Below are 26,773 nucleotides of genomic sequence, written 5' to 3' on the forward strand. Positions count from 1 at the left end.
CACACACACACACACACACACACACACACACACAAACACACACACTCTTTCACTGCATACAACCAAAACCGTGCCAGTGATTTTTGCCTGCAGTATTTTTGCGCAGCAGTGTTGTTGATGTTAATCTGTTTGTTTTGTTTCAGGCCATGCCCTCAGAAGATCAGAGAGTTGGTCTCAAACATCCTGGTCTCATGCTGAAATATTCAACTTTTAAAAACTTGGCCAGCATGTCTGCGTCGCGTGACGACTTGGACACTGCGATGGAGTTTTATTTGGAGGTAAAAAAACAAACAAACAATCATATCCTTCTAATTATTTATAATGTGTGTGTTTTGGAAATGTTCCAGCTTTGTGCATCATTTTAATGGGTTTGATTTTTTTTTCCAACCCTTCTCAGGCGGTCATGTTGGACTCCACTGATGTGAACTTGTGGTATAAAATTGGTCAGGTGGCTGTACGGTTGGTGCGCATCCCTCTTGCTCGTCACGCTTTTGAAGAGGGATTGCACTGCAACCCGGACCACTGGCCATGCCTGGACAACCTCATAACTATTCTGTACACACTCAGCGACTACACATGTGCGTAACATGTCATCACATCAACCGTAACGGCTGAAGCGCTGAAAGAAATCTCACTCTCATCTGCATTTTCCAGGCTGTTTGTACTTTATAGCCAAAGCCCTGGAAAAGGACCACCTTTACACTAAAGGCCTGGTGTTGAAGGAGAAAATCTTCGAAGAACAGCCCTGTTTGAAGAAAGATACGATGCAGATGTTCACAAAATGGTGAAGCCAGCTCACATTTTGGTGCTCCGTGTGTTTATAATGCACTCTGGCTGTAAATCACGAGTTTGGCGTGGTTGATTTGCAGCGATATGTCGATTCATTATGTGGAAGTGGAGGAAGAGGAGCGCAGGTCTGTTGTGGAGGAGGCTCTGGAGATAAAGCGGCGTAGGCAGGCTCTCTCTCAGTGTGAACCCAAACCCGACCTTGTTCTGGTTGAGCCGATYCGCCGCCTCTCGTGAGTTTGTGTTTCACTTTTCTTATTTAGATTGTTGAACGTCTTCTTTTAATGTTCTCATATTAACTTTATTATAAAGCAGAAACCAGACACGTCTGAAATATTTTATATGTTGTTCTGTTTATTTTTAGATGGAAGCATGTAGGAGAAAGTTTTCTTGCGATGTACAAACATCAGACCACGTGCGAGCCGCCGCGACCAAGTCTGGGCCGCAGAATCGACTTGTCAGAGTACCGCGACCCCAGCTTCCTTCAGAACCTCCCCCAACTGAGCAGCCCGGTCAGCACGGGTCAGCCCTTTATGCTGAGCAGCCCCAGTTCATCGCTGCCACCTGTAACCTTTTCTGAGTTTGCAGCGCTGCCTCCGTCTGCTTCTCAACCGCAAATTATAGCGAGCCAGACCACCGTGGAGGTCACTACTTCCGCTCCCCCGGCTGGTCAGTTGTTCAAAATGTTTGTCTTCCTCATTTGAAGAAATCGAAACTGAAAATGCTGCTGTTAGTCTGAGATGATTAATGTTTTTCACATTGTATTGTGTTTACAGCTACAGGAATGGAGATTTCTTTGACGGATAAGGTGAAGAAAGCTCCGAAAAGGAAACGCACGGTGGAGGAAAGTGGGGAGACGGCCAAGCGTCGCTCAGCACGCGTTCGAAACACAAAATGCAAGAAGGAGGAGAAGATCGACTTCCAGGAGCTGCTTTTTAAATACCTACCTCCTAGGTATTTWAAACTAAATGTAAATCACAAAGCTTCAATCTGAAGCTTGGCTAATTTTTTTAAACTATTTGATTGTTTGTGTTAGGCTGAAGAAGTTTGATCCTGATAATGATGATGAGAGCCTGGGCAATCAGGAGACACAGTGTGACGGGAAAGAAGATGTTCAGCCTCTACATGGGAGTTGTTTACTACTTGACACAGTTGAATACATGGAATCTGGTATGTCACCTATTCCATAGGTGTCAAACTCATTTTCACTGAGGGCCACACGAGCTCTTAAAGGGCCAGTTAGTTACTTCAATGTTTCATATTTAACTGCGACAAACAAAAAGCGTCATGTTCCTCTTCTCATTTCTGCAGCTGAGCACCGCTAACAAACAATAACTGAGCTCTATGTGGTATTTTCTGCATAGAAACAGCATTTTAACAAGTTCTCTTATACATACTGAGACGTACTACATATACGACTGACTAAATGTGAAATAAATAATAYGGAAATATAGGGATGCACTATATATCAGCATTAACATCGGTATCGGTCCGTTAAGTAAAACTGGGCCAATTTTAACGTCCGATATTGATTTCCCACTTGTTGCCRTTTGTGTTTGTGTTTTGGGAGGGGAGATGGTCGGTCGAGCAGTGTCTGATTGATCATGATAGTGTTAGTGATGCTGCGCAACCAGGAATAACTGAAGTAGAGCCATGTCAGCGCTTTTGTTGTTCTTTACAATATCAAAAAAAAAAAATACTCAAGTGCGATTTTGTATGTGATATATAAATTATTTGTGTGTTTGTTTAATATTTGTAAATATCGATTATCGGCCATWACAGCAGTATTAATATAATKTGACACRAGTGATCTGTTCTCTGTGTATTTACAGTACTGCTTTATTTTGTGGTGTGATAACAAAGTTTGCTTTCCCTTCTTTAGAGCAACAGGATGTCCAGAGCTTCTTGCTCAATAATATGACCAATGGGGGTATACTGGATCTGATGATGCGCTACCTGAAAGCAGTTGGTCAGAGGTTTCTGAAAGAGTGGCCTCGAGGGCTGACGGCTGTGGTGTTGGAGGTCTATCAGACCTGGAGGAAGCACAGCGGCGGTCTGCCTAACCCTCTGCTAAGAGACTGCAGCAACCAACACATCCGGGTAAACCAAAGAATCCTCATCACCTCATTCAGACATTTGAGGTTTAAGGATGTTTTATTTTAAGACTAACGAGAGTTGAGTCAGAATCAGCAAATTTCATTAAAACTTATTTTGTTTGACTTTGTGCAAATCCAAGTTATTATGCCATGAATGAAAAAAACTGTTCAAAATTTTGTATAAMCTCTTACAAAGAGCGCATCTTTGGTCCAATTTACACAACCCTGATTTTGGGTAAAACCACTGCTTTTCTGCTGCGAATCTTTGGAAACAGTCGGCTGCAGTCGATAATTGTTCTGCTCTTGAGTAGTTGAACAAAATTAACAGAGGCAGATAGCAGAGTGTTGTTTGTGCTGCTCATTCTTTTTTCAACATGTAGGAGCAAACCAACTTCCTCCTTGATCCAAACAAGGAGTATTCACCATTTTGGATCTAACTGTTTTTGAGCTGTGTGTCTCGTTTGGAGCCTGGCATCAGTGTTGCCACATATATGAGAATTACTGGGGTTTTTTCCCCTCACCTTTTCTGTGCACGTTCTCCACTCACAACACACCTTGTCTTGGTGTGCTGTTTTTTTTTTTTGCACCCACCCTGACCTCCTGTGTGTGATATTTTAATATTTTTTTTACATCCACAGGAAATGTTGACAATGAGCTTGGCCTGCATGGAGCTGCAGTTGGAACAGTGGTTGCACAACAAAGGCAAGATCGGTAAGTCTGTGTGCTCACTGACTTCGTGTTGCATAGAAATATTTGATTAAAACCTGGATGTATGGTCAGTTTTGTGYCACACTTATAAAAATCACTAGATGCAGTCTAGAGTTGTTCTGCTTGTTATTCTGTGTCTTATCATAAGCAGATTTTTAACCAAATGAAAAACAAAAACATCATTTCCACACAGTTTGCATATTGGAAATATATCAGGAAAATGAATTTCGAACAACTTTAAGATTGCCAGGAAAACAGTTATATTGAATAATTCATTGTTGTATTCATTATTCTGTTCATTATAGCAAATGAAACTTAGTGATTGATTAGTTGTTTTGTATCCTGTCTTTATTTTGTATATTAATCTGTGACCTCTATTTTTATTTTTATTTGTAGTTTTATATTTGCATTTATTTTTTGTTTATTGTATAGTTATTTTTGTGTTGAATTTATGTGAACTATGTATGCTATGTATTTTGTATTGTTTTATGTTTAATGTGTGGATCCCAGGAAGAGTAGTTGCAGACACTGCAACCAATGGGGATCCAAATAGAAAGAAAGAAAGAAAGTAACCTGTTTATTTCTTGTCTAGTTTCTCTGAGAAGAAGCTTAGGGGGTCCGAGCAGTGATGCAGCGGACTCAGAGTTCCCTGGACAACACTTCCAGAGTGATCAGTTAATCGTGGCCCTCGGTTCTTCACAGAGAGATCTGTTTGAGGACGACTGGTTGGATGTCATGGTACGCGTCCACTGGCTAAAGGCACGATTCTTGGCTCTGCAGGTAAAGGYGACATCTTCTGGTTTGTTGTTTTAGATCTTTTCTCACAGCTCAGCCTGATACGACCTGTAAGCCTGTATTTTTTCTCTTCTGACAGGGAGACATGGAATTGGCCCTTGAGAGCTACGATGTGTGTATAGGCCTGTTGCAGAGCAAACCAAGAACCCCTGACGGGAAACATTACACAATCAACCTGCCTAACCTGCGTGTAGATGCAGCCATTTCTGTGGAGGAGGTCAGTAAAAAATATATTTTTAAATCATTAATTTCTTTGTTTGTTGTCAAAACTTCAAAGWACTGTCACACAATGCAGAGAATGAAAATGTTATGGTTTTAGGCTTTTATTTTGACGATCTCCTTCATCTTCTTTAACAGATTGATAAGCGATTGAAGTCGCTGGAACGTTGTCAGTCTTTAGAGGAGATCCAGCGTCTCTTTGAGTCTGCAGACTTTCAGTCTGTTGTGCGCCTGCTTCAGCCAACTCTTAATTATGGCAACAGGAGCAAATCCCTGGAGTTTGTGAGCTCAGCACCGGAGCGCCCGGCACAGCTGATGCTACTGCAGGTTGGAAGTGAACCGAAAAGCCTTTCTCTTAACCACATAGAAACTGTCTGCGACGTTGTTTTTGTTGTTTTTCCTTCAACTGTTTGAGAGTCTTGTAAACGTTTGGTTATCTCGTTTTGCTGTGGAAAAGGATCATTTTTAAAGTAAATCAGACATGTTTGTGTGTGACCTGTGAGGATCTGAGTTTTACCTCTCCCTCCCTCCTAGAACTCCCTGTTGAAGCTGCAGGACCACCAGCAGTGTTTGGAGTGCAGCGAGCTGGCTCTGAACGAAGCCCTGCAGCAGCTGAACTCTGCTCCAAACGGCTCGTCCCCGAGCAAGGAGGAGTGGGTCAGCACCATCGGAAAGCTGCTGGACGGCATCGAAGTTTGTTTCACCAAGGAGTCTCAGCTTCTCAGCAACGTCTCTCACTTCTCGAGCGTGGCTCGACTGGCAAACAACCTGATTCAGGTGTGAAGGGGCAGGAAGGCAACGCTGGCTGCAAAGGAATACATCGAAACTGAACCATAAGATTAATTAAAAAAAACCTGTTGTTTTTCCAGCTTATAGACCTCAGCATGAGTACTTCAGATGATCCCAAGGAGCCTTATTTCTTCTCAGTTCTTCCTTGGGTTATCTTGTATCGCATCATCAAACAGGAGGAGGCTGCYTTTGGCTGCACGCTTCGACAGCAGATGTCTTTAGATGACGATGAAGGTTTGTACTTTTCCTTTTCCCTCAGCGTTTGTGCATTGCCAGGTTGTTTCCTGTTTAGTCACCCTCAGGTGTGATTGTTTTTCAGACGAGCCAGACACTTCCATGCTTCCCTCCTCCCTGATGATTTTGAATACAGCACACGAGTATCTCGGCCGTCGTTCTATATGCTGCAGCTCCGACGGCGCCCTYCTCAAGTTCTTTGTAAGTTTTCTGTTAGGCGTTTAGTTTTCCAAATCTAAATTGAAAAAAATAACATATATACTGTAACACTATTCTCTCTCTTTTATGCCTTTTTGTTTTGGGCAGATTGGCGTTTTGGAAAAAGAGTTTGCTGCTATAACCAACAATGACTCTCATCCATATAAAGAAGAGTTGGAAATGGCCTTGGAGCAATGTTTTTTCTGTTTATATGCCTACCCCAGTAAGAAGAGCAAGGCCCGTTACCTTGAGGACCACTCATCTCCGCAGGTCGTACCTTACTTACGTACTCATCCCTTGTTTATCTGTCCCATTTATCCAGTGAGTTATTTCATTGAAGTTTTAAAACAAAACAACACATGTCGCTGAGCTGGTCTTTTAGATAACAGCCAGGTAGCGATGAGGAGGCGGTGAAACAGTGAAGAGGTGGCTCAAAGCTTTGACTCATTGGTATTTCTCAGTGGAATGGACAGACTTTTGTAAGAGGAGTGCATGACAAGGAGCAGACTGCTGATGATGCAGAAACATGCTGCCATATCCATTAGTGCTGTTTTGTGAGTGAGGTATGCTCGGTGGGTTCAGTGAAGTAAACAGAGGTCGTGAAACGTCATCGTATTGGATTGAGTGAAGAAATGTAAACTACACACATACATAAGGGCTCGGCTTTATTTTCGTGCAGACCTTTATTGTCTTTAGTGTTTGTTATGTGAATTGAAAATTAATCGAAACAGTAAGCTTCAATTTGATCCAAATGATTTTGTTTGTTTGTGTAATGCTTGTGTCCAACCACCAGAGGGAGACATTGCGTTTAGATTGCCAGGTTTACGAGGAATTTTGACATTCCACAGAACAACAGAAGTCCATTAATTTTTGTTGTCAAGTGATTTCAGAGCTGATGTTTTTTGTGGACATGATCTGCGTCTTACAGGTGGAGCTGCTGTGGAGCGATGCCCTCTTCATGTTCCGGTACTTCAAACCCAAGTCGCTGCCCGAGTTCGACAGTTATAAGACGAGCACAGTGTCTGCAGAACTGGCCAACCTGCTCAGGAGGTTTTCCACCATCGCCCCCGCTAGTGACACACCCGTCCTCACTATGGATGAAGTGGCGGCCTACATCGAGGGCGTGGCAGAAAAGGTTAGACGAGCCACACTGAGTGTGAGGATCAGCCGCCACGATAAACAGACGATAAATCAGTCTGTTAGCAAAATATCTCATAAACCAGAAGAGAGATTTTAATGAAACTTTAGGGAGTTATTCATTAGTATCACAACATTATGATTACAGCTGTAAAATGTCTTATTTTACAATTGGTATTTATAAACAAAAAAAAAACACTTCTATTGTCATAGTTCACTTTAATTTTCTTTAAAAACTGTTTTTAGATCACAGGTCTAATGCTGAAATTGTATTCCTCTTTAACATGTGCGCTCAAACTTAGCACCTGAAGCAGTTAAGCTATGCTGATAAATTTTACATCAGAGAAGATTACACTTAGCTTTAACAGCTAAGACAAATCAAGCTATACTGTGCAACAAGTTGTCTATTCCTTGACTTAATGTATCACGTTGGGAGATTTTATTGTGTTTTTAAATTCTGAAGGTGTGTTTGACGTGAAGGAGATAGATAAATCATTACACGCACACAGGAACAACAGAAATCACAAATATGAATGTGTGTTTATGAAATGCATGTAGACTTTTGACTTTCATTTAAAACTAATCAAATAAAAAATCGAACAATTCCAAAACACTTTTGTAGACAAGCTGCGACTGGCACAATATGCCACAGTGACATGGTGATAATGTCTGATGCTAAATTAGCTTGTTCATTTGAAGACATTGTAAACTTTCCCTGGTGGTGCTCCCTTAGATCATGTTAGATGCGTTGCCTCCTCTGGCTGCAAGTTGTCGTCCTTTTTTTTTTTTTTTTTACAGTAGTTGAAGTATTCCCATGTAGCTGACTTTATTCCTTGGTTGTTTTTTTTATATTGTCCATTTTTTTTGTTTTGATAACATTAATTAAGTAAATCCATCTCACTCATTTGCAGGTTTGTTATTGCGAATCATAAATTTTATTGTTTAATCTTGATCTTTTTTAGGCCCCTGGCCTTCCTGCGGACAGTGCCCCCCCACCTCCAATCATCAATGAGATTTACTACCTGCTGGCTGATTATCATTTCAAGAACAAGGAGCAGTCCAAAGCCATCAAGTTCTACATGCATGACATATGCGTGTGTCCCAACAGGTACATGTGCATTTCACTACACCTCTGTCAGGATCTGCAGCTGCCTGCATGCTCTTTGTTTTTAGCACATAGACTTGTTTTTTAATTTCTTTTTGTATTTAGTGCAAGTATTCTGAGTGTTGCGTGATCTCCCCTTAGGTTTGACTCCTGGGCAGGTATGGCTTTAGCTAGAGCCAGTCGCATCCAGGAAAAGCTCAATTCCAACGAGCTGAAAAGCGACGGTCCCATATGGAAGCACTCCCAGGCCGTGCTCAACTGCTTTAAGAGAGCCCTGGAAATCGACAGCTCCAACCTGTCGCTGTGGATCGAGTACGGGACCATATCGTACGCGCTGCACTCGTTTGCCTCGCGACAGCTTAAACAGTGGCGAAACGAGCTCCCMCCAGATGTGATTAAACAGGTGAGATGTGTGTGGCTCATTAGTTTTTCTCATGTTCACTCTTGTTTCTGATGTGTCCGCTGAATGCCCATACTGTSTCGCTTTATTCATTTCAATGTTTTATTTATCAATTTAATTTTCAGACTTGAGGTAAAACACACAGAGATCTTACTGAAGGTGTATTTTTGTTGTTTCAGATGGAGGAAAGGAGAGACTCCATGTTGGAGACGGCTTTTCAGTGTTTCCAGGGTGCCTCTCGATGTGAGGGTGACAGTGATGAAGAGGAGTGGCTTATTCACTACATGCTGGCYAAGATAGCAGAGAAGCGCAGAAAGCTCCCTGCTGATTATCTGCAGCTGTACAAACAGGTTAAAAACTATTCATCATTCTTTTTGATTCAGACAGTAGCTGGGCAGGGTTTCTTGACATCTGCTGCCCCTTAAGGCCCCTACATACTCCTCCTGAAGCTGTGAAACCACTCGTCATTGTTGCAGTTRTGTGATGAAAAYGGCATMATKTTTTTCGGCCACCACTTCTTCACACAARGCCGGGGCTGAACTTTGTTGCACATCTTAATGCGCCAAAAATTGTGTGATTGGTCAGACGTTCATGGGCGTGTTTGTTTCTGCAGAACAGCAGTGGTTTTTTGCTCCAACTAGTTGGCTTCCAGAAGCTGGCTGTTGTTCGTCCAAACAACATGGACAGTTTTGAGCAGTATTTTTCTGAGACATCAGAAAGCACTTCTTTCTGTGTGCCTCTTTTAGATAGAATTCCAACTGCGTACATGGGAGTAAACTCTACAAGCAGAAAGAAACCCCCTGTGCTCTGAAGCTAGGTCTACAGAAGGCGCGTGCCAATAGTGACGCAATCGCGCAGTCCCCGCCCTGCGTGTTGGCATGCGCACGGTGTCCTGGCGCATGGTTGTTCACCTCCGATTTTTTGTAACTCCGCAAATTAGTTTTCTGTCAAGCTTTTGCTCTCCTACTTACAACATTTTCACAAATTATAAAGTGTACTGCTGCATGTTCTTTTGGAGAATGCTACAACAACATAAGTGTCAAATATAAACACCTACACCACTGACGAGCGTGCACACTGCGCAAATACCCAGAATTCAACTATAACCCAGCCTCGATGCGTAAAGCACCAGGAGGAGTTTCCCAAAGCGTGATGTGTCTCATGAGCTATGAAAGGTGTGTGCAAAAACAAATGTTGCGCAACCACGTGACTGTGTGTTGACTGGTTGGCTTCAGATCCAGTATGTTGGGCCCTTTATTGTGACATAAGAACCGTTTGACTCTGCTTGTCAAAATGATCAGCAGGGCCTTGTTATTTATTTATTTTTTAACTCTCTTTGGATTTGTTGCATAAAACTGATAAAAACAAACTAAACAAGAGTCACTTTCACAAAATGTTTTATTTTTGGTTTTAAGCAAAACAATTTGAAGTAAAATTGTAATTCTACTGCTAAGATTGGAACAGTTGAGGGACCTGATCCATATTAAACYAGTGTGGTTTCATCTTGGGAAGCAGAAAAAATATGGAATATATTTCCTTTCTTTGTATTTATTAAGTTGCCAGACTCTTTATTTCTGTTTTGTTTGAAGAAAAAAAAAAATCCAGTGCGCTTCACAAAATCTTTAAATATAATTATTAATTAGCAGCAATTAATTACTTAAATGTATGTATATTTTATTTATTTGTATTTTAGAAGTGTCATTTTAATGTTAATTAATTAATAAGGATGCTTGCAAAGCATAAAAGCTGTCAAGCAGGGTTATTGTCTGTAATTTTTCCAATTAAAACCTGTATTTCAACTTCAGGAGTTTATTCTCCGCATTTGTTTTTAGTTACCATAAGTGAGTCATTGTGTTGGAAATGTGTGCCAGTTTGTTTTAGAAACTTTTGAATGCTACATTTATTTTTACTACACAGTAAATTAGTCAGTTATAGTTAATAATTTTCATCCGTTTTTTTATGTTTTCATAAACAGAGATGATAAAAAAAGACAAAACTTTTTTTTCTTTTCTTTTTAAATCAAAGTTTTGTTGTCAAATTTAGCTCACCATCACTTACAGGAAGGTTAACTGAGGAAAAGTTTAGATCGTAAGACAAATAAAGTGAAAGTATTACGAATGAGAGAATTTAATTCAAATGAATACAAATTTGTCGACTGAGATGTGTTTGCACTCATATAACAAATATAATGGATTTAATTAAAGAAACTATCTCAACCGGTTTCCCTTAACTAAAATGAATAAAGTTAACACATTTGTATAATGTAAATGAATTGATTTTGTGCTGCTTTAAAAGGAGAAATACATACAAAATAGGTTAAATACATTGAAATCTGGAAATGTTCAAATGACGTTTCTGTTGAAACCCTTCTTAGTGTCTGCTGCTTTTAACTTCAGTAGTTTAAAAGTTAATATATATGATTAGATTTGTGTAACTGACTTTTCTGTTTACATGTTTTTGCTTTGTTTAAAGGCAGCACACTTTCTACATGAAGAAGCAGCCAGGTATCCCCGGAAAATTCACTACCATAACCCTCCTGACCTGGCTATGGAAGCCCTGGAGGTGAGCTGTCTGCGTTTGGTGGCTCAGACGGTTAAACCAGTGCAGTCAGTGTCAGGAGGCATTAAATCCTGTTTTCTGAATTCCTCCAGTTGCATTTCCGTTTGAGTGCCACCATCCTTAAGTTACTGGAATCTTTTGAATCTGATCTGGACCACGAGCTCCTGTTTAATTTGCTGGTTGAGGCAGCGACCGGGCCGTTCGCGAGGGGGGAGGAGAAGAATATGCCAAGCATGCCAAGGTCAAATGAAAAGTAAGCTTTATAAAGGAAAGCCGAGCAGGAAATTTTTAAAAAAAGAAAAGTTGATTTGACAGGAAAACGTTCATCCTTGCGTCGATGTCATTTCAGGGAGAAGCCCTCCTCAATGATGGAAGAAGACTTTAACTGTTCCTCCGGGAACGTCCTCAGCTCCTCCCTCCCATCTGCCGCCACCCCAGGTCTGACTTCCCCTCCTTACGTGGCCACGCCGTTTGACCACGATTACGCCAAACGCAAAACACTCCGAAGGCAGCAGTGGCAGCAGCAGCGGCATGAGGAGCAGCAGGCTGATGGTACAGTCCCAGTCCTGGACACTGTCTCTGGGGTTGGGCTCTTTGCCTTTTTCTGCACTGGGACAGGAAGCCCACCAGGGGTGTGCTCAGAACGCTAATCACCACGCTGAAAGGCTTCGTTTTCAGTTCCTATGGTCCCCATGCACCGGGTGATATGGATGTGGTGAAAAGGGCAATATGGCTGCTGATTATTTGACGTATTTGCTTTGCATGATCAAAAACCATTGATTTCTACTTTGAGCTTTGCTGAGAACGTTCTCTCTGTCTGTCTGTCTGTCTGTCTGTCTGTCTGTCTGTCTGTCTGTCTGTCTGTCTGTCTGTCTGTCTGTCTGTCTGTCTGTCTGTGTAGTGTTGTCATATCAGTCTCTTGTGGCTGCTTTATTCAATCATCCTGCTTTAATTTGTAACTTAGTATTTGTTTCTTTAAACCTGGTTCAGCCTGCTGTTTCAGAATCCCTCTGCTACTTCACACAATATCAAAGAAAAGGACTGAAAGAGACCAATTCTTTTAAAGCATGTTTAAAATGTTTCATATAAAAGATGCAAATCTATTGTCAGGTTTTAGTTAAAATTATAGCTTTTATTTATTCCAAGGATATGATAAAGCTTCCTAAAGTGACCTGATTAACACTGATTCTTTTAAAACTGATTTCATTAAACTCAAAAGTTCCTTTTCTCATTAATTACAGGTAAGAGGGAAGGATGTGTTCCTGAAAATCTGAGTTATCAGAATAGTTGAAACCGAAAATGTGCTTGATGCAGCTTTTACTTTTTATATTTTTGCATGTCCTCCATCTGTTTGTCTACTCTTGCACTTGACGTGCTGAAATGGCATTTTTGTTTGATTTTGTAAGAATCWTGCAAGAAGAATAACAAGGAATAGTTGCAACATCTAAGTTGAGCTTATTTTCTGTATCCGTTTAAGCCTTGTCACTAACCTTTTAGACAACTCATGAAGATTTTAAAGATGTCTACGTTGAAGATGGAATTAAAAAAAATCACCTGGAAGCCTCTTTTAGGTACATAGTGTAATGCTAACAAATTGATCAAATATAAAACTTTTCTTAGTAATTTAGTCAAAATAAATGTTTCATAAGTTGTGTAAATATAGTGTGACAGGGCCTTAAGTTGCATTGTAAACCTGAAGTTAAATTTGTATCTGGGTGGGGATAATGTTTCCATCAGATGAAATTTGTGATATCTGTCCTCACCTCATCCATGTGGAGGTGTTTAGTTTTGAATGTGCAAATAACGCAGCCATATTGTCCATGTTGCCCGTTTTGTCACCCTTTCCAGATTCCTTCCTACCTACCTACCTACCYACCCACCTACCTGCCTGCTACCTCTTTTGCCTGCTTGCTTTTACCACCTGCTTTGCCATATTCTGCATGTAATTCTAATGGGGTGATTATTGTCTTCACAGCTGGACAAAGTCAGTCTTTTTTTAATCACAATCCACTAAACTKTCTGCTCTGTCGTATTGTCACTTTTAATTTCTGTCTGGTGTGGGTAAACTCACAGAAAGTGAGAAGGGGAGCTGTCCACCTGCCTTCTTTCTAATTGGATACATTTTCTAATTACGGTCAATTATGGTGAAAAGTCTGGAGGAATGTGGCAGCCGTTTATTGGCACACAACTCTGAGACTGAAGWTGGAAAGTGCTTCACGGTGCAAATCACTGCTGGGAGGTGTCAAATCTCACTTGAGTCCTGCTGAACATGGACCAAGGTGACTGTAGAACCAGATTCAGACRTGTTCAGGAAACTGTGATCTGCTGTTTATTGTATGAAACCAATGATTTTCTTCTAAGACGTTTGTACAAAACTAAACAACTTTTAAGTTTTATCTCAAGCTTTTTATTCAAAGGCAAATGATTTAAGTTTTATACTGTTTTGTATTGTTTGTAAGGAAACACTTGTCTGAATTAGGTTCTACATTTTCAATGGGAGTGGCATTGCATTTTCTGATTTTTAAGGCTACTGTAAGATCATATTTTAACAGCTTTAAGAGGTGCATTATTATTATTTTTTGTAAACCAGCTTCCCCATATCTTCAACAGCCTCACCAGGGTTTGACCATGATTACTGCCTGCCCAGGTCTGCAAAGTGGCTGGCTTCTCTCAATGGTACTGCTCCTCCAACCCACCAAAATAAAGTGCTTTCTCTGACAGGAAGCGCCGAATACACAGCTGTCAGTTTACACAACCTTTACAGTACCATAGTAACTGCTGTTGACTCACGACTGTAAATCATTTGAAAAGCCTCTCGTCTTTATCTGTCTGTAAATAGCAGAAAAGCGACCTGCTCTCTCTGATTAACTGTTCCCTGCCAAGGCTTTTTTTGGTTGTTGTTGTTGTTGAGGCTGCAGAACGTGGCAATTAGGAGGAATGCTGGCATTTAGTTTTTTGGACTTATTTTTGTTTTTTTTTATACAGAAACAGCCCACCTGTCCTTTGTAACAATGTGACATTAGTTATGCACTTATAAGGATTTGCAGCTTGTGATTTATTTTAAGAAAATAATTACATGTTCCCTTGTCTCCTCTTGTTGCAGCAGCAGGGAGTGTTTGGCATTTTAACTTAACTACCTTTACAAAAAGCAAACGCAGCATGTTAGTCAACCTAAAAACCATGTCAAACTGTAAGCAGCATGGTTATTTCATCTTATTTCTTATATTATCACCATCACTTGAACTGACAGAGATGTAACTGCTTGAAAACAAAAGAAAAGTTTTTAAACACACTTTTTTTTTGGTCAAAACTCACTGATGTTTATTTGTCCATGCTACCCCAGATGCTGAGATTATCTCTGTGTGATTGTCCAGCTGCCAGAGTAACCTGTGCTTTTGCTTGTTTTGGCAGAGCGAAGTCAGGACAGCGAGGTGGTGTTGCTTTCTGACTCCAACTCCACCCAGGATGCCTTCACAGATCCCACCAACTCACAAGACATGAGCCACAAACCTGCCTCAGTCAAAGCCAGTCCATCGTCCTCAGAGAACACCACCCCTGTGAAGGACGGGCAGCTCACAGCTGAGGACACAGGTAGGCGGGGTTTAAAAGTACCTCTTTTATTCCACTTTAACCCCAGACTAAAATCCTTGTTATCATTTTTTTCTTTAGTCTTGCATAGAGACCCTCCAGGCATCCAGACGGAAGAGAAAGTTATGCAGGGAAAAGTAGAACCCATGTTGGTGGTGGTGGTGGTAGACCCCGAAGCCTCTGTCCCTAAAGCCTCCACAGAGCCCTGTCTGACTCCTCTTGCCATCCCAGCCACCCCACCCAAAGCAGCCCCCTCGCAGCAGKCCGCCGCTCAGACCCCAGTCAATGAGAGCAAGAAGAAGCCCGAGCCCCCCGCCGAGGTGATCGAAGTGCCCAAAGCCCTGCCTGCGGAACGAGCKGATCAGAGGCGACTGCTGGTGGAAATGTGCATCCGCGCTCTCTTCCTCTGCCTCAGCCGCTTCCCTCAGCACTACAAGAGTCTCTACCGCCTGGCCTACTTCTACACGAACAGCAAAACGCATCAGGTCAGTCTGCCTGCAGCTCATCGCAGCAGTTCCCTACAGATTCCTCAAGGATCACTTTATGATTGATCGTTTWATGGATTYCTGTTTTATCGATGGTCATTTTTTGTTGTTTGGATCTGCRAGCACTGCGGYGAGGCACAGCCTGTTGGCTTTGAGRCRCTGTGGGCAGAGGTGTGTGTGGGGGTGGTTGTGCTGTCCTCTATCAGCCAGTTTGGCACAGAGAGAGAGAGTTGAGCTTTACTGTGGTGGCAACCTTCTGTCAGCACTGTTCAGTTTAATTCAGCCCCTGCTCATATCTGTTAGGAGTTAATCTGCATAAAGAAAGGCCTTTCTGTTTTGGAGCATCCTCGTTKGACCTTTGTCTCAAAAGAATTTAAAAAATGAGTAAACCATCCCTTGTTTTTAGTTTTCAGCTTAAAGGAGAAGTCCCCTCACAGAATCACTTGATGTAGCTCAGCCGCCCTCACAGCTCAGGCACATCCGTGTTAAAAGCCTCTGCGTCCTCATGAAAACTGTCCATCTCACATGGACTGTCCGTTCTTTACCCTCATACTACAGAAAGAAAGAGAGGGAGGCTTTGATGGGGTGCTGCAGACCAGCAGCATTGTGAAAGATAATATGAAGCGAAGCTTCGGCTTGCTGTCTTTTCAAACAGAACGCTCATATCCACACTGATCTGTGAAGACGTCTGCCTTTTCTTGATGGCAAATGAGCAATTCTTCTCCTCTTCTCATTAAGAGTTATCGTGTGTGTGTGTGTGTGTGTGTGTGTGTGTGTGTGTGTGTGTGTGTGAAATGTACATGCAGATACATGTTTTTTTTTCTCTTCTTTTCATTTATTTATTTTCCATCACAGAACCTACAGTGGGCCAGAGATGTGTTGCTAGGAAGCAGTGTCCCATGGCAACAGCTGAAGCACATGCCAGCACAAGGACTTTTTTGTGAAAGAAACAAGACAAACCTGTTCAACGTAAGTCAGAGTTCAAACGTATACTTTTTTGTCCAGTTTCATTTGTCATTGCAGTGTCACCACATGCTGCTCACATATCATTCTACCTCTTCTATGTTGTACTTGAAGCCATATTATGATTTAACAAGGTGAGTTATCTGATAACGTTGCATGGAAATTAGCTGTAAATGCCTAAATAGCTGCTGGTTGTTGCAGCCTGATAAAAAAACAATAGCAGTCTGTAAGAGCCAGGCTCGTGTGGCCATTCTAGGATCTGCATAAATGAGTGCACAGTAGCTCTCACAGTATTGACAAGTAAAGACAAAAACGCTGAGATAAACATGATAGAAATCAGAATAACACCTTTTCAGTTTTAGATGTGATGAAATGCACTGATGTGTTCAAAAAGATGCTCCTTTATTCATGTTTCTGTTTAAAAAGGCATGACGGTTGAATAACATCCTGTGAGAGATAGAAAGGTTTTTTTTTCTCCTGAAAAGTCCAGCAAGCTTTAAAGGCCTCAGATATTGCAGAAAAGAATAGCTTGTAATTTAAAACATTTATGTTCAATTCTCAACACAACAYATTTCTTTTCCAACATAAAGATGTATTTATTCTAGTTGCATCAGTAGGATGGTTTGCATGGTCTCTGTCATAATACACTCGTTTAACACAGTCCCTGTTTACACCTGGAGCTAAAACATGTCGGATCATCCACTCACCTGATATAAGAGCGTACTACACTCAGGTTTTGCTTTTAGTTGCATTCAGACTGAGAACATTCAWTCATAATTTTTTATTCATTTCATTAAAATTTTTTTTTATACACAATAAAAATACAAACAACGAAATGAAGGGAAGCAGAGAGAAGAACAAAATCTTATACCTGCCCCCTTTTTTCTCAAGTATAAATTCAAACAACAATAATCCTCAGTTAAAAAAACAAAACAAGAACATCAAATCATTCTAGAACAACAAATTATATGTTTACACATTATACAGTTTCATATTTTTTCAACAATCCAACCTTTATCGTTCTCTTGAACATATTACTTTGATTTGGCACTTTTCACATCATTTTCCAGAACATTCCACAATATGATTCCTTGGATTGAGGTGCACYGTTCGTGAGGTAGAATAGAATAGAAACAGCCTTTATTGTCCCACAGTGGACCAGGACATGTGTAAAGTGACRCACAGAGCTCTCTGATGAGTCGTGTTAAAACCAGAGGTAAACACCATCACAGCTCTGTGTAGAGTTTATTCACAAGTAGTGATGCTGAGYGAAGGATCACAGCTTTCTCCACGTTTTGAAACAGGCAAAATCTTTTCCCTATTCTTACATTTGCTTTTTATTTTAACTAACTACAGCTTTTAACAAAGTGTTCTCAAGGTTTGGAAAGTGCTTGATTTCTGTATAAAGTCCTTGAAAATGYTTGACATTCTAACTGCACAGTTTTGTAATGAGCACCAACAGCTTGATTAAAAACCTTAATTTGATAATTTTTGTGTTAAAGGCACAAACAAAGAGCGATCGATCATTTTGTCTTTAGTGAAGTCTTAGAAAGCCTCGCTGCCCCTCGGAGCGGGTTTACTTCTTTTTGTAATACCAGCTTGTGAGCAGTAGGGATTGCCTGATGAAAAGACCAGCCACTGGACCGGCAGCTTCCTCTGKCTTTTTGTCATGGGCACACCCTGGACAGGGTCGCAAGTTAGGGCAGGGCGGTAAATCGATTTAATTGATTAATTTGAATTTGCCATTTATAAAGATTTAATTTAGGGAAAATCAAGATTTTCTTTCCCACCAGTGCACTCTTTGGGGTTTCTGTAGTTCAGAGGTCAGCCCACCTGTCCCTCAAGACGTTTGGTACATGACATGACAATATGGCAGCTTGCAAAGAGGATCTACTTCTCAAAAAGGACACTGTTTCTTCAGTTTTCTGGAACTGGTTAGGTTTTGCAACTTTGGACTTGGAGCATTGAACACCTCACTGCTAAATCTGTTTGAAGGCTCTGGCTACAAAAAGCAGGAGTACAACAAATCTGTTTCAACACCTGAAACAGAGGGAAACAAAATTGTTAAAAATCAAAAACTTGAGATGAAAAAAATCAGATTTTTTTGGGGCCATATCGCCCAGCCCTATCACAAGTCCATCACAGTGCCACATAGAGACAAACCATCGTTCACACTCACACCGAGGGACAGTTTAGAGCTACCAGTTAGCCRCGCAGTCGTGTTTTTAGTTTGTGCCTGGAGAAAACCCACACATTCACAGAGAGAACATACAAACTCTATCCAGAAAGTAGGCGTGCAATAACACATGTATCTGTATCAAAACGTACAATACAGTGATCTATGTTCAATACACACTAYGTATCAAACAAAACAGATGTTTAAAATGTATTTTATCAACTTGTCTTCTGAAGATGCTCTGTGTTGAAGGATCAGTGGRTCTGTGTTYRACTACTCACCTAGGCTGCATTGTTGAGCACAGATCCACTGAGAAACTTGCTGTTTCAGCAACATTTAATTTAAAAACTGTACTTTTGAGGTTAAACAAATGTTCASAATTAATTTCTATCCGACCACCTTCTTGCAGGGAGGCATCAGAGACAGATGCTGTGTACCATAATTAGAAAGCTCAATGGAGAAAGGCAAAGTAAAAAGAATGGATGGATGGAGCACTTTGAACCAGTTTTAATATTTTCACACTCAGTTTCAAAACTTTTTTCCTTTCTCAGTTGCCTAGCAACCAGCATAATGCTTCATCTTTTGCAGTTGATTTTTATATTTTTTCATCACTGCTTTTTCTTTCTTCTTATAATTTGCRTATTCCTTATATTTACTCCCAGGGTTTGTGAATCTGGTTTAATTTATTTAAATTAAAATTCAACCATAATACTGTTTTTCCTGTCTTGGCAGTGTGGTGAATATTGTATTTTGGCATTACGATGCATGGATTAAAGCACCGGGAAAGKGTTGGTTTTAAAGTGTAAATAATAGCAGTTTCGTGCCTCAAAGTTTGTGTATTTTATTTTGAATCACAATTTAAAACAAAATCATTTTGGCCTCTTTTAACAGGGAGGAACAATAAAAAAGATTTGTGGCTTCTGTCCATCTGCAGAGGAATTAAATAATAAACAGTTTTATTTTTTTATATGTGACTCATACTGGCAAAATKAATCACAATGAGGACATTTTTCCATTATAAGTTGTTAATATTTTGAAATTCGCTTTTTCAAAATAATATTTGTTGACATTTGGCGATTTTTGACCTGGCTGGTAAATTAGTTTTGTTTGTTTAAAAACTCTTAATTTTTAATTTCTTAAATGATTTCATTAGGAATCCCAGTCCTATATGTAAATTAAAAAGAGGCTCCAAGCTTTACAGTGACGACAAACAGAGGTGGGTAGAGTACCCAAAAGTTGTACTCAAGTGAGAGTAGCACTACTTCAACATATTTTTACTCGGGTAAAAGTAAAAATTAGCCATCTAAAAAATTACTCAACTAAGAGTACAAAAGTATTTTGTAAAAAGTCTTCTTAAGTACTGAGTAACTGATCTGGTTTAATTTTTTAAATGATATCAGTCTGACAAAAAATAGAAAGTTGTGTGAAAATTCAGGTGTTTTTAAAAGACTAAAATGAATAAAAGTAGTACAAATAAATAACATAATTACAAAATAAAATATTCCAGATGAGCCACTGTTCCAAATCATGTTTTTATTATGAAACCTATGAAACTAATACTTACAGTAGGTAAWGTTTCTACATCTGTTTATACTCGGCCAGGAAAAAGACGTCTGATTTTTTGTCAGTCAGCAGGGGTAACAAGACATGAGTCAAAGTATAAAACAAGCTTTAATGTAAATGAGAAAATTTAACTAGTTCCTACCTCTTCATACAAAATAGTTTTTCTGGCACCACAGCAGCCAGCAGGGAAAAACAATAATTATGAAAGTTTTAAGGCCAAGAATTATTTCTAAAGGCACACCTGTTGAAARCTTTTTTCAAAGATAGATTATGAAGATTCAAGCTGTTTTAATGACTGGAATTTCTGGATTGCATCTTTTTATTCTCAGGTTCACATAAGTCTGAATTATGTCAAAAATCAATATTTTCACTTTGTGCTGAAGGCTGTGATCATTTCAGCCTGTTTTGCCAGCACAGGTAACAAGCTATTACTTAATCAAAACTAAAACCACTTCAGTAGAAGTAATCAGTTATTTATACTTTGACTACAGTTGGATTTTACTTGTTTACAAAAAAATTTAAACCTCAACATTATTATCTTTTGGCTAAATAATTAAGCACTTCTTCAGCTACTGGTTAACCAACAATGAAGGATTCCAGTTGGCATGCTAAACAATAATAAAATCTATAATAGCAAAATAAAGCAGCTTAGTAAAATAAAATGTGTGAATTCACTCCGTTTATGCCAGGATATGACACATCAGGCCACTGGGTGGTGTCATTTTCTAATGTGATGAACTTCAGTCCATACTTACTTTATAAGTATTTTTATATAACTGGTGATTGTTGACAGATGGTGACATTGGTAGTATTATTCCCCTGATGGGCTGTAATTGAACAATTCAAAGCAGTGTTGTAGTTTACTTTAGAACTGTTTTCTTAGCGAACACCTCAGAGTTGCAKCTACTGCCAGTCAAAGTGGAGGGGTGTGTTTTTTATCAAAAAGAGGCTGGAACGATGTGCCAAGCCTAAGACACCAACTGTGTTGCTCCACTCTTGGAGTGTGCTGACCTGTTTTTATTTATTATCTATTATTTTTTATTAAAGCGCTTRTATCGGCTCTAAAACTAGATATATCTTCCTTACTTTTAAATGTATTACAAATGAAAGAATCACGTAAGACTCTGTGATATTTGAACTGTGTGGTATCTGCTAATGTACACTCTGAGGACTGYATCTAATGATCTGTGTGTTTGCTGTGATTGACTGACCTACCACAGTTGGATTTACTCGTATCATCCATTGGATCCTGTTTAATTTACCTGATTCATAGAGGCGTCTCCACTTGATACGGGCAGGTCTATATCTGGAATCACAGTGTAAGAGAATGTAGCTCAGAATTGTCAGCTCAACAAGTGTCTTCAGTTGTCCGGTGAGTTTGCAGTTTTTAATGTAACCAAATCTGTAGGCTGATTTCAGAGGGCTTCTGGGAACAGAATGTGGACATGATGTGGGCCAGGTCTGAGCTGGAGAACAGCTCTGCTGTGCTCTGGCTCCCACTGCGTCCTMACAGAGCCCCTTCTGGATGGAAACCTGCCACAGTGGCGCACCAACTGTTGGAGCTTTACTGTTCCCTTTGAACCAGGCCCTCTGCCTCCACCGTTCATTAATACACATATTTCTTAACAAGAATAAAACATGCCAACTTCYTTAAGTCTTAGAAAGTTTCTAAAACTAATCTAAAGTTTCTAACCCTTTGGTGGAAACGTTATGAGCAACTATTATCGTCCCTCCTGTCGATAGCGTTCCAGATTATCAGTTTGATTCTGACTGGATTTTACAAACTAAGAGTTGGTCAAAGCGTGGCCAAGACCAAAGTGACATGCTGCTGCCTTTGAACAATTCTGGTCTCAAACATTCATAGCAGCTCAAGCAAGCACAGTTTCACAAAACAACCACAAATTTAGCACTATACAGTTATTCAGGTAGAAATATTTTGATATTTCCGCTGCTGTCTGAGATAGAGAATTGAAGATGAGAGACTAGTATTACCATCTTGTATGCCAGAATCTCACCATGCTGCTCATGTTGGAGACTTGGTTGCGAACAGCTTTCATCTCCAAAATATCTTTAAACTCTCGCTAAACCTTTTTCTGTAAGTCACAGAGGTTTGCAGTTTTTTCCCTTGAATCTTGAACATCCATCCGTCCCTCTATTTTACTTGCTTTTTCCAAAGTACGTGACAAATTTTCACTCAAAAGACCTGCAGAGTTGTCTTCAACCCAGCTCAATTTAGTTCTCATACAGTAATTCTAGAGTGATACAGGTGTATTTTGACTCTTGCACAGGAGATCTTCTTGACAGAAGACAGCCAAGGCTGCAGCCCTAAAAYGTCCAGGTCTAACCACACGGATGAAAAATAGTAATTATTATTTCAAAATAAAATGGTCCAAATCTGCCTATCTTCATTTCAAAAGCGTACTCAAGGAGAATAAATCATAAACATGGGAGCAGCTGCCAAGGTGAGTACAAAGCAGGCTCAGTCGCACGGTACAGTTTTCCAAACCGCGAACACAAAAATGGGCTTTTTTCCTTGTTTCATGTTTGTCTGAATAGCTGCACTAAATGTGACCGCACAGCTTGCTGTTTGCTTGGTCGCAAACACTTTAAATTGTGAGGCTGCAGGAAAAAATTTACCTATTTTTCTTACAGTTTTGGGTCACCAACTAGTCTCCAATAGCTTGAGCCCGGTGAGATACTGGCTTTAACAATGATCATTTAACCAAATGAAATGAATGAACTAAAAGAGGTTTCTGTAGTCAAAATTCAAAAGACTTGAAATGCTTGATTTTTAGGGGAGTAATGGGACCTCAGTATACACTGCAACATACTCTTAATACTGTTTACAAAGTACCCGGGCAGTAAAAGATTGAAATGGTCAGTTTTGTGTCTTCTGGGCTTCTGCACTAATGTGCCAGTAAAGTCAGGAAGGTGAGCCAAGGCCGTTTTGAACAATTTACTTGCAGGCAGGCAGTGAAAACACTACAAAATACTTTTTTAAACTGGAATTTGCCCAAAAATGATGATTAATGCCAACCGATCACTTTAACCTTTTCACTGAAATGAGTTCCCAAATCTAGGTCGTGATGCCCTACTTTGGTTTTTGGTTTGGCTGGAGCCTCGATAACGTAACCTACATACTACTGTAAAAACTTCATCCAAATGAAGTCGTGTTGCATAATTTAACAGTGTCCTTGTGAACACRAGTGATTTCTACGACTAGCGCTTTAACATAACTAATAAACCATTATTAGTCATGTTTCTGTTACAGGACTGTTTGTTGAACAAACCATTAAACAGAGTTAAGTCTGAATTATAATACAACATGTATCTAGATGCTCTGACATTTCCTTTGAATTATCTTTGATTGAAGACATCTGAAGACAAACGAGTCTTTGTAGCAGATTGTCATGTGGAACTGTGATGTCTATAATGCTGTGCTGTTATAGCAGGCCCTCTGGGTGTTGAGGATTTCTGTAGAGTAGTCCCTGTGCATTTCCTCAGACTCACAAGCCRTTTTTCCATTACACGGTGTGGCTCCACTCGTTTCTACTCCACTCGTTTCTACTTGGGTGTAGGTCACTGTAACTAGTGTCCCCGCTCTGTGGGCACTAATGTCTTTTAAAAGTGGGTGGTATGATTTAAATAGAGRCACAGAAGCTGCTGTTTATCATTCTTCTGTGCTAGTTATCTATTGACACAAAAAAGTCTGATATTTAATCTATAACTAAATGCACAAAGCACTCAACACATCTGCAGCTGTCTGAAGTTTGTGAAGAGTCCAGCAGCCAGACTGGTGGCTGTAGAGAGATCGCCTCCATTTACCCAAACCAGCTCTTGTCCCACTGTTTTGAGCCACTCAGGCCATTACAGTCCTTCACTGCTCTGAAAACTGGCCCAATATTCTTAATTTCTCCCGGCGCGCCGTCATCATTTGGAAAATCTCAGTAAATCAGCTTGCTCAGAATGTTCACGCATTTGTTAATAACGTCATCCAGTGCGGTTCATGTAGCTTCATTGGCCAATCGCGATTGCTACACGCTTCGGCACCTCCATGCCCCAAACGGTGCCGGTCTCAGTACTACYTCGAGAGGAGGTCCGAAAAAGTGGGCCGAGGGCGGCCAGGAGCCACAGTGGAAAGACCAGAAATGGGTGCGSAGTGGGGTGGAGCCAAACCAAACCGCGTAGGTGGAAAACCGGCTACTGTTATCTCGTGTTTCATCCACCCTACTTACGTCTTACTTATCATAGGTTCACTCCAGAGGAAATGTATGTACTTGTTGCAACATTTTCAGGCATTTTGCCCCCAACCCCCCGCATGACATTTGCTTATTGGAACAAAGAGTTGAAGGTGCTTGTAGGTAGATCATGTTGTCTTGTTATATTAGGGGAACCCAGTCTTCTGAAGACAAGCTACACTTGCATTACTTGCCATGGTTTGATGCATGACTTAAACAGTTGTGTGTTCAGCTGTACAGTGTGCTGTAGGTGGAGCTTTGCTTGGGAAAACCACTCGCTTAGATTTTTTTTTTTAATTTAAGGAGGCATACCGATTCATTAAATGCATTTTGTGGAAGTTTTCATTTGGATTTGCCTGCTAGGTTGTTTTTAAKTCAGTATGCTTTATGTTGACCTCATTTGCTCAGTAACTGTTTGAGTTTGATCATCCTTTAGCTGTTTTTTTTTCTTGTTTCACTCAGACAACAGGAAGAKGGACAAACAAGGTGTGTTTGTTTTGTATGTATTGGTGGCCAGCTGGAAAGACAGGAGCAGAGTTGAAAGACGCGAAAAGGAGAGTGTTGCTGTCAGAGCGAGCGCTGCTGGCTGACGGAGGATATGTGTGTATGCAAAACTGTCTTTTTCCACAACGCCGTTCTGCACTCTAATGGTGCCTAATGTAGGTTTGATTTATACAAACATGATGCCTTCTGTCTGTTACGCTTTAAGACTCCTGTTCTTTCTCAGTTTCTCTCTGTGTTCTGGGAAAGCACCAAATTCATCTTTTTCAGCCAATTCATGTTCTCGTTCTTTTCCTGTTGCTCAGCTTGCAGGTTGATCACTCTCAACCCCACCCCTCGTTCGTTATTTTTTTCTTTTCACTCTACTCTTCTCTGTGTTTTGTTCGTTCCCCCTCATTACTCTCCCTCTCTCTGTCACTGCCCTGTTTGTGTTTCTCTGTGTTATGTGGGTGTACACGAATGGGCGGGATTTTGCCCACCAGGCTGCGATTGGCTGTCAGAGACACACGACGATTGGCTGTGTGCTCCATATAGTGGGAGAGAAATATAGAGGGGAGGGGAGGAGGGTGGGTAAAACTCCAGCAAGCTGGGGTCAGGGTAGAGAGGAGCTGAAGTGCGTGGGTGTTTTTGTTTTGAGATGGCAGGGTTTGAAATCAGGAGAGGAGCGAGTCAGCCGGTCTGTCAGAGGCACACTGAGCTCATAGGCCCTGACTCCAGAGCTGTTTGTCGTCCTGCCCAGGCAGCTGCCAGTCTCTCTCTCTGTTCCTCTTTTGCCATGTGCAGCTGTGCTTCCCTCAGCTCCCCACCAGCAGCTCTCTCAGCCCCAGCACCCGAACGCAGCTCACCACTTCTTGCWCTCAGATCGTGAGCTGTGTTTCACGGGGTGGAGGCTTCTGCCAGGGCTGCTGGTTCTGCTGCTGAGCAGGAAACTGTCCTGAACAATACCAGCACAGGCGCCGTGGAGTAGCTTTATTTGGTGATGGTGAGTTGCTTTCTCTTTTYTTTTGACATTTAGGAACAAATTCATTCTTGTAAACATTCAGAAGTGCTAGAAGAAATGCCTTTCTCAAGCTTGTACTAGGTGTTTTAGTCTTTTGGCTATCATGTCTGCATGTTGAACTCCAGTCTTGTTTTTTTATTATTACTGCCTTTTTAAAGTCACAGTTGTAAACAACAAGTACGATTATGTGACAAGTAACATGTTGTAGTTGACTGCRGGTTCCTACAAAACTCATTTACAGCTCAACTTTCCGGTTTTGGTGTTTGGTTTGTGCCTTTCCTGTCATTAAARGCATGTTAGAGACATGTTAGAACATGTAGATGAAGCAGAAAGAAGGATTTCTCTTCTGTTACGCAACATTGTGGTTTAAATTTCCCCTTATGCTCATTTTCTTTACTTGTGTTTGTGAAGTTTAAGAGATAGCATGTCCTCACTTTATTTTTTCCCTTCTTTTCCCCTTAAATTTTGTCCAAAAAAAAGGTGTTTAGTGATTTTATCCTCTTATTTTCCCTTGTTTGTTTTGCATCTTGATCTCGATSTGACACTTTGATTATGTGTTTGTCACATCTGTGCCGACGCTGTCACTCCAGTTTTTCGAGCAGTGGTTATGTTTTCTGTCTCAGACTAAAAAAGGAAGAAAAAGATGCTTTAAATTATTGCAAAGTCTTACAAATCTGCTTTAGCCGTTGTGCTGCAGCATAATCTGTGTAAAGCCACCGCTCTGCTTTCCCCTAAAGAGATTTGCCATCATTGGATGGCTTTTTTCKCTGATGAAGAACAACTCTCCTTCATGTCTTTCTAAGTGAGCACAGCCCACCCCCCACATCATGCTTTCCCCACTCCGGTCGGAGGCTTTTCATAATCTGTACTTTGAAAAGTTTAAACTGTGCCAAGTTCTGTTGGTTTCAATCATATAACAATATTATATCTTTTAACCAGGCTGCCATCGGTTTATATTCCTCTTGTTTTTCTGTATACTTCAGGTTTTGAAATGGGCTCAATCCATGAGTTTTCTTAAAAATTTGAACAGACAGATCAGAAATAACTTGGGAATTCTCGAAGGGCAGCAAATAAAAGTGTGTTTTGTCACAGAAGTTCCTGCCTTTGTGTGTTAGATGATCAGTTCTGACACCTCGGTTAGCAGGCTGCAGGTCCGACCTCAGGATCTGACTGTGTTCCTCTCCACTGGCTTTGAAAATGTCATCTGACAGTCTGGAGTCTGTTAGCCAACCC

The 26,773-nt window shown here is 40.6% G+C and overlaps 1 protein-coding gene across 9 annotated transcripts in view; it reads left to right on the forward strand.

The window, feature by feature from the left end:
• The window catches only part of cabin1 (calcineurin binding protein 1), a 47,737-nt gene that overhangs the window by 2,099 nt on the left and 18,865 nt on the right, over positions 1-26,773 (forward strand). For 5 of the 9 annotated variants that reach the window (XM_014021360.1, XM_014021359.1, XM_014021363.1 and 2 more), the window contains exons 5-31: positions 144-278; positions 398-578; positions 655-784; positions 870-1,019; positions 1,151-1,455; positions 1,563-1,740; positions 1,823-1,956; positions 2,669-2,886; positions 3,521-3,593; positions 4,183-4,370; positions 4,465-4,602; positions 4,743-4,931; positions 5,139-5,381; positions 5,474-5,627; positions 5,713-5,828; positions 5,934-6,095; positions 6,754-6,960; positions 7,925-8,070; positions 8,209-8,470; positions 8,647-8,817; positions 10,940-11,029; positions 11,119-11,279; positions 11,376-11,578; positions 13,637-13,702; positions 14,438-14,617; positions 14,696-15,099; positions 15,955-16,068. In XM_014021360.1, coding sequence (XP_013876814.1) covers positions 144-278; positions 398-578; positions 655-784; positions 870-1,019; positions 1,151-1,455; positions 1,563-1,740; positions 1,823-1,956; positions 2,669-2,886; positions 3,521-3,593; positions 4,183-4,370; positions 4,465-4,602; positions 4,743-4,931; positions 5,139-5,381; positions 5,474-5,627; positions 5,713-5,828; positions 5,934-6,095; positions 6,754-6,960; positions 7,925-8,070; positions 8,209-8,470; positions 8,647-8,817; positions 10,940-11,029; positions 11,119-11,279; positions 11,376-11,578; positions 13,637-13,702; positions 14,438-14,617; positions 14,696-15,099; positions 15,955-16,068 — 4,698 coding nt within the window. The remainder of the gene's footprint in view (positions 1-143; positions 279-397; positions 579-654; positions 785-869; positions 1,020-1,150; positions 1,456-1,562; positions 1,741-1,822; positions 1,957-2,668; positions 2,887-3,520; positions 3,594-4,182; positions 4,371-4,464; positions 4,603-4,742; positions 4,932-5,138; positions 5,382-5,473; positions 5,628-5,712; positions 5,829-5,933; positions 6,096-6,753; positions 6,961-7,924; positions 8,071-8,208; positions 8,471-8,646; positions 8,818-10,939; positions 11,030-11,118; positions 11,280-11,375; positions 11,579-13,636; positions 13,703-14,437; positions 14,618-14,695; positions 15,100-15,954; positions 16,069-26,773) is intronic. The other 4 variants (XM_014021364.1, XM_014021367.1, XM_014021366.1 and 1 more) reach the window with 2 other exon arrangements.

Source organism: Austrofundulus limnaeus, unplaced genomic scaffold, assembly GCF_001266775.1.
Source record: "Austrofundulus limnaeus strain Quisiro unplaced genomic scaffold, Austrofundulus_limnaeus-1.0 Scaffold289, whole genome shotgun sequence".
NCBI classification, from domain to species: Eukaryota; Metazoa; Chordata; class Actinopteri; order Cyprinodontiformes; family Rivulidae; genus Austrofundulus; species Austrofundulus limnaeus.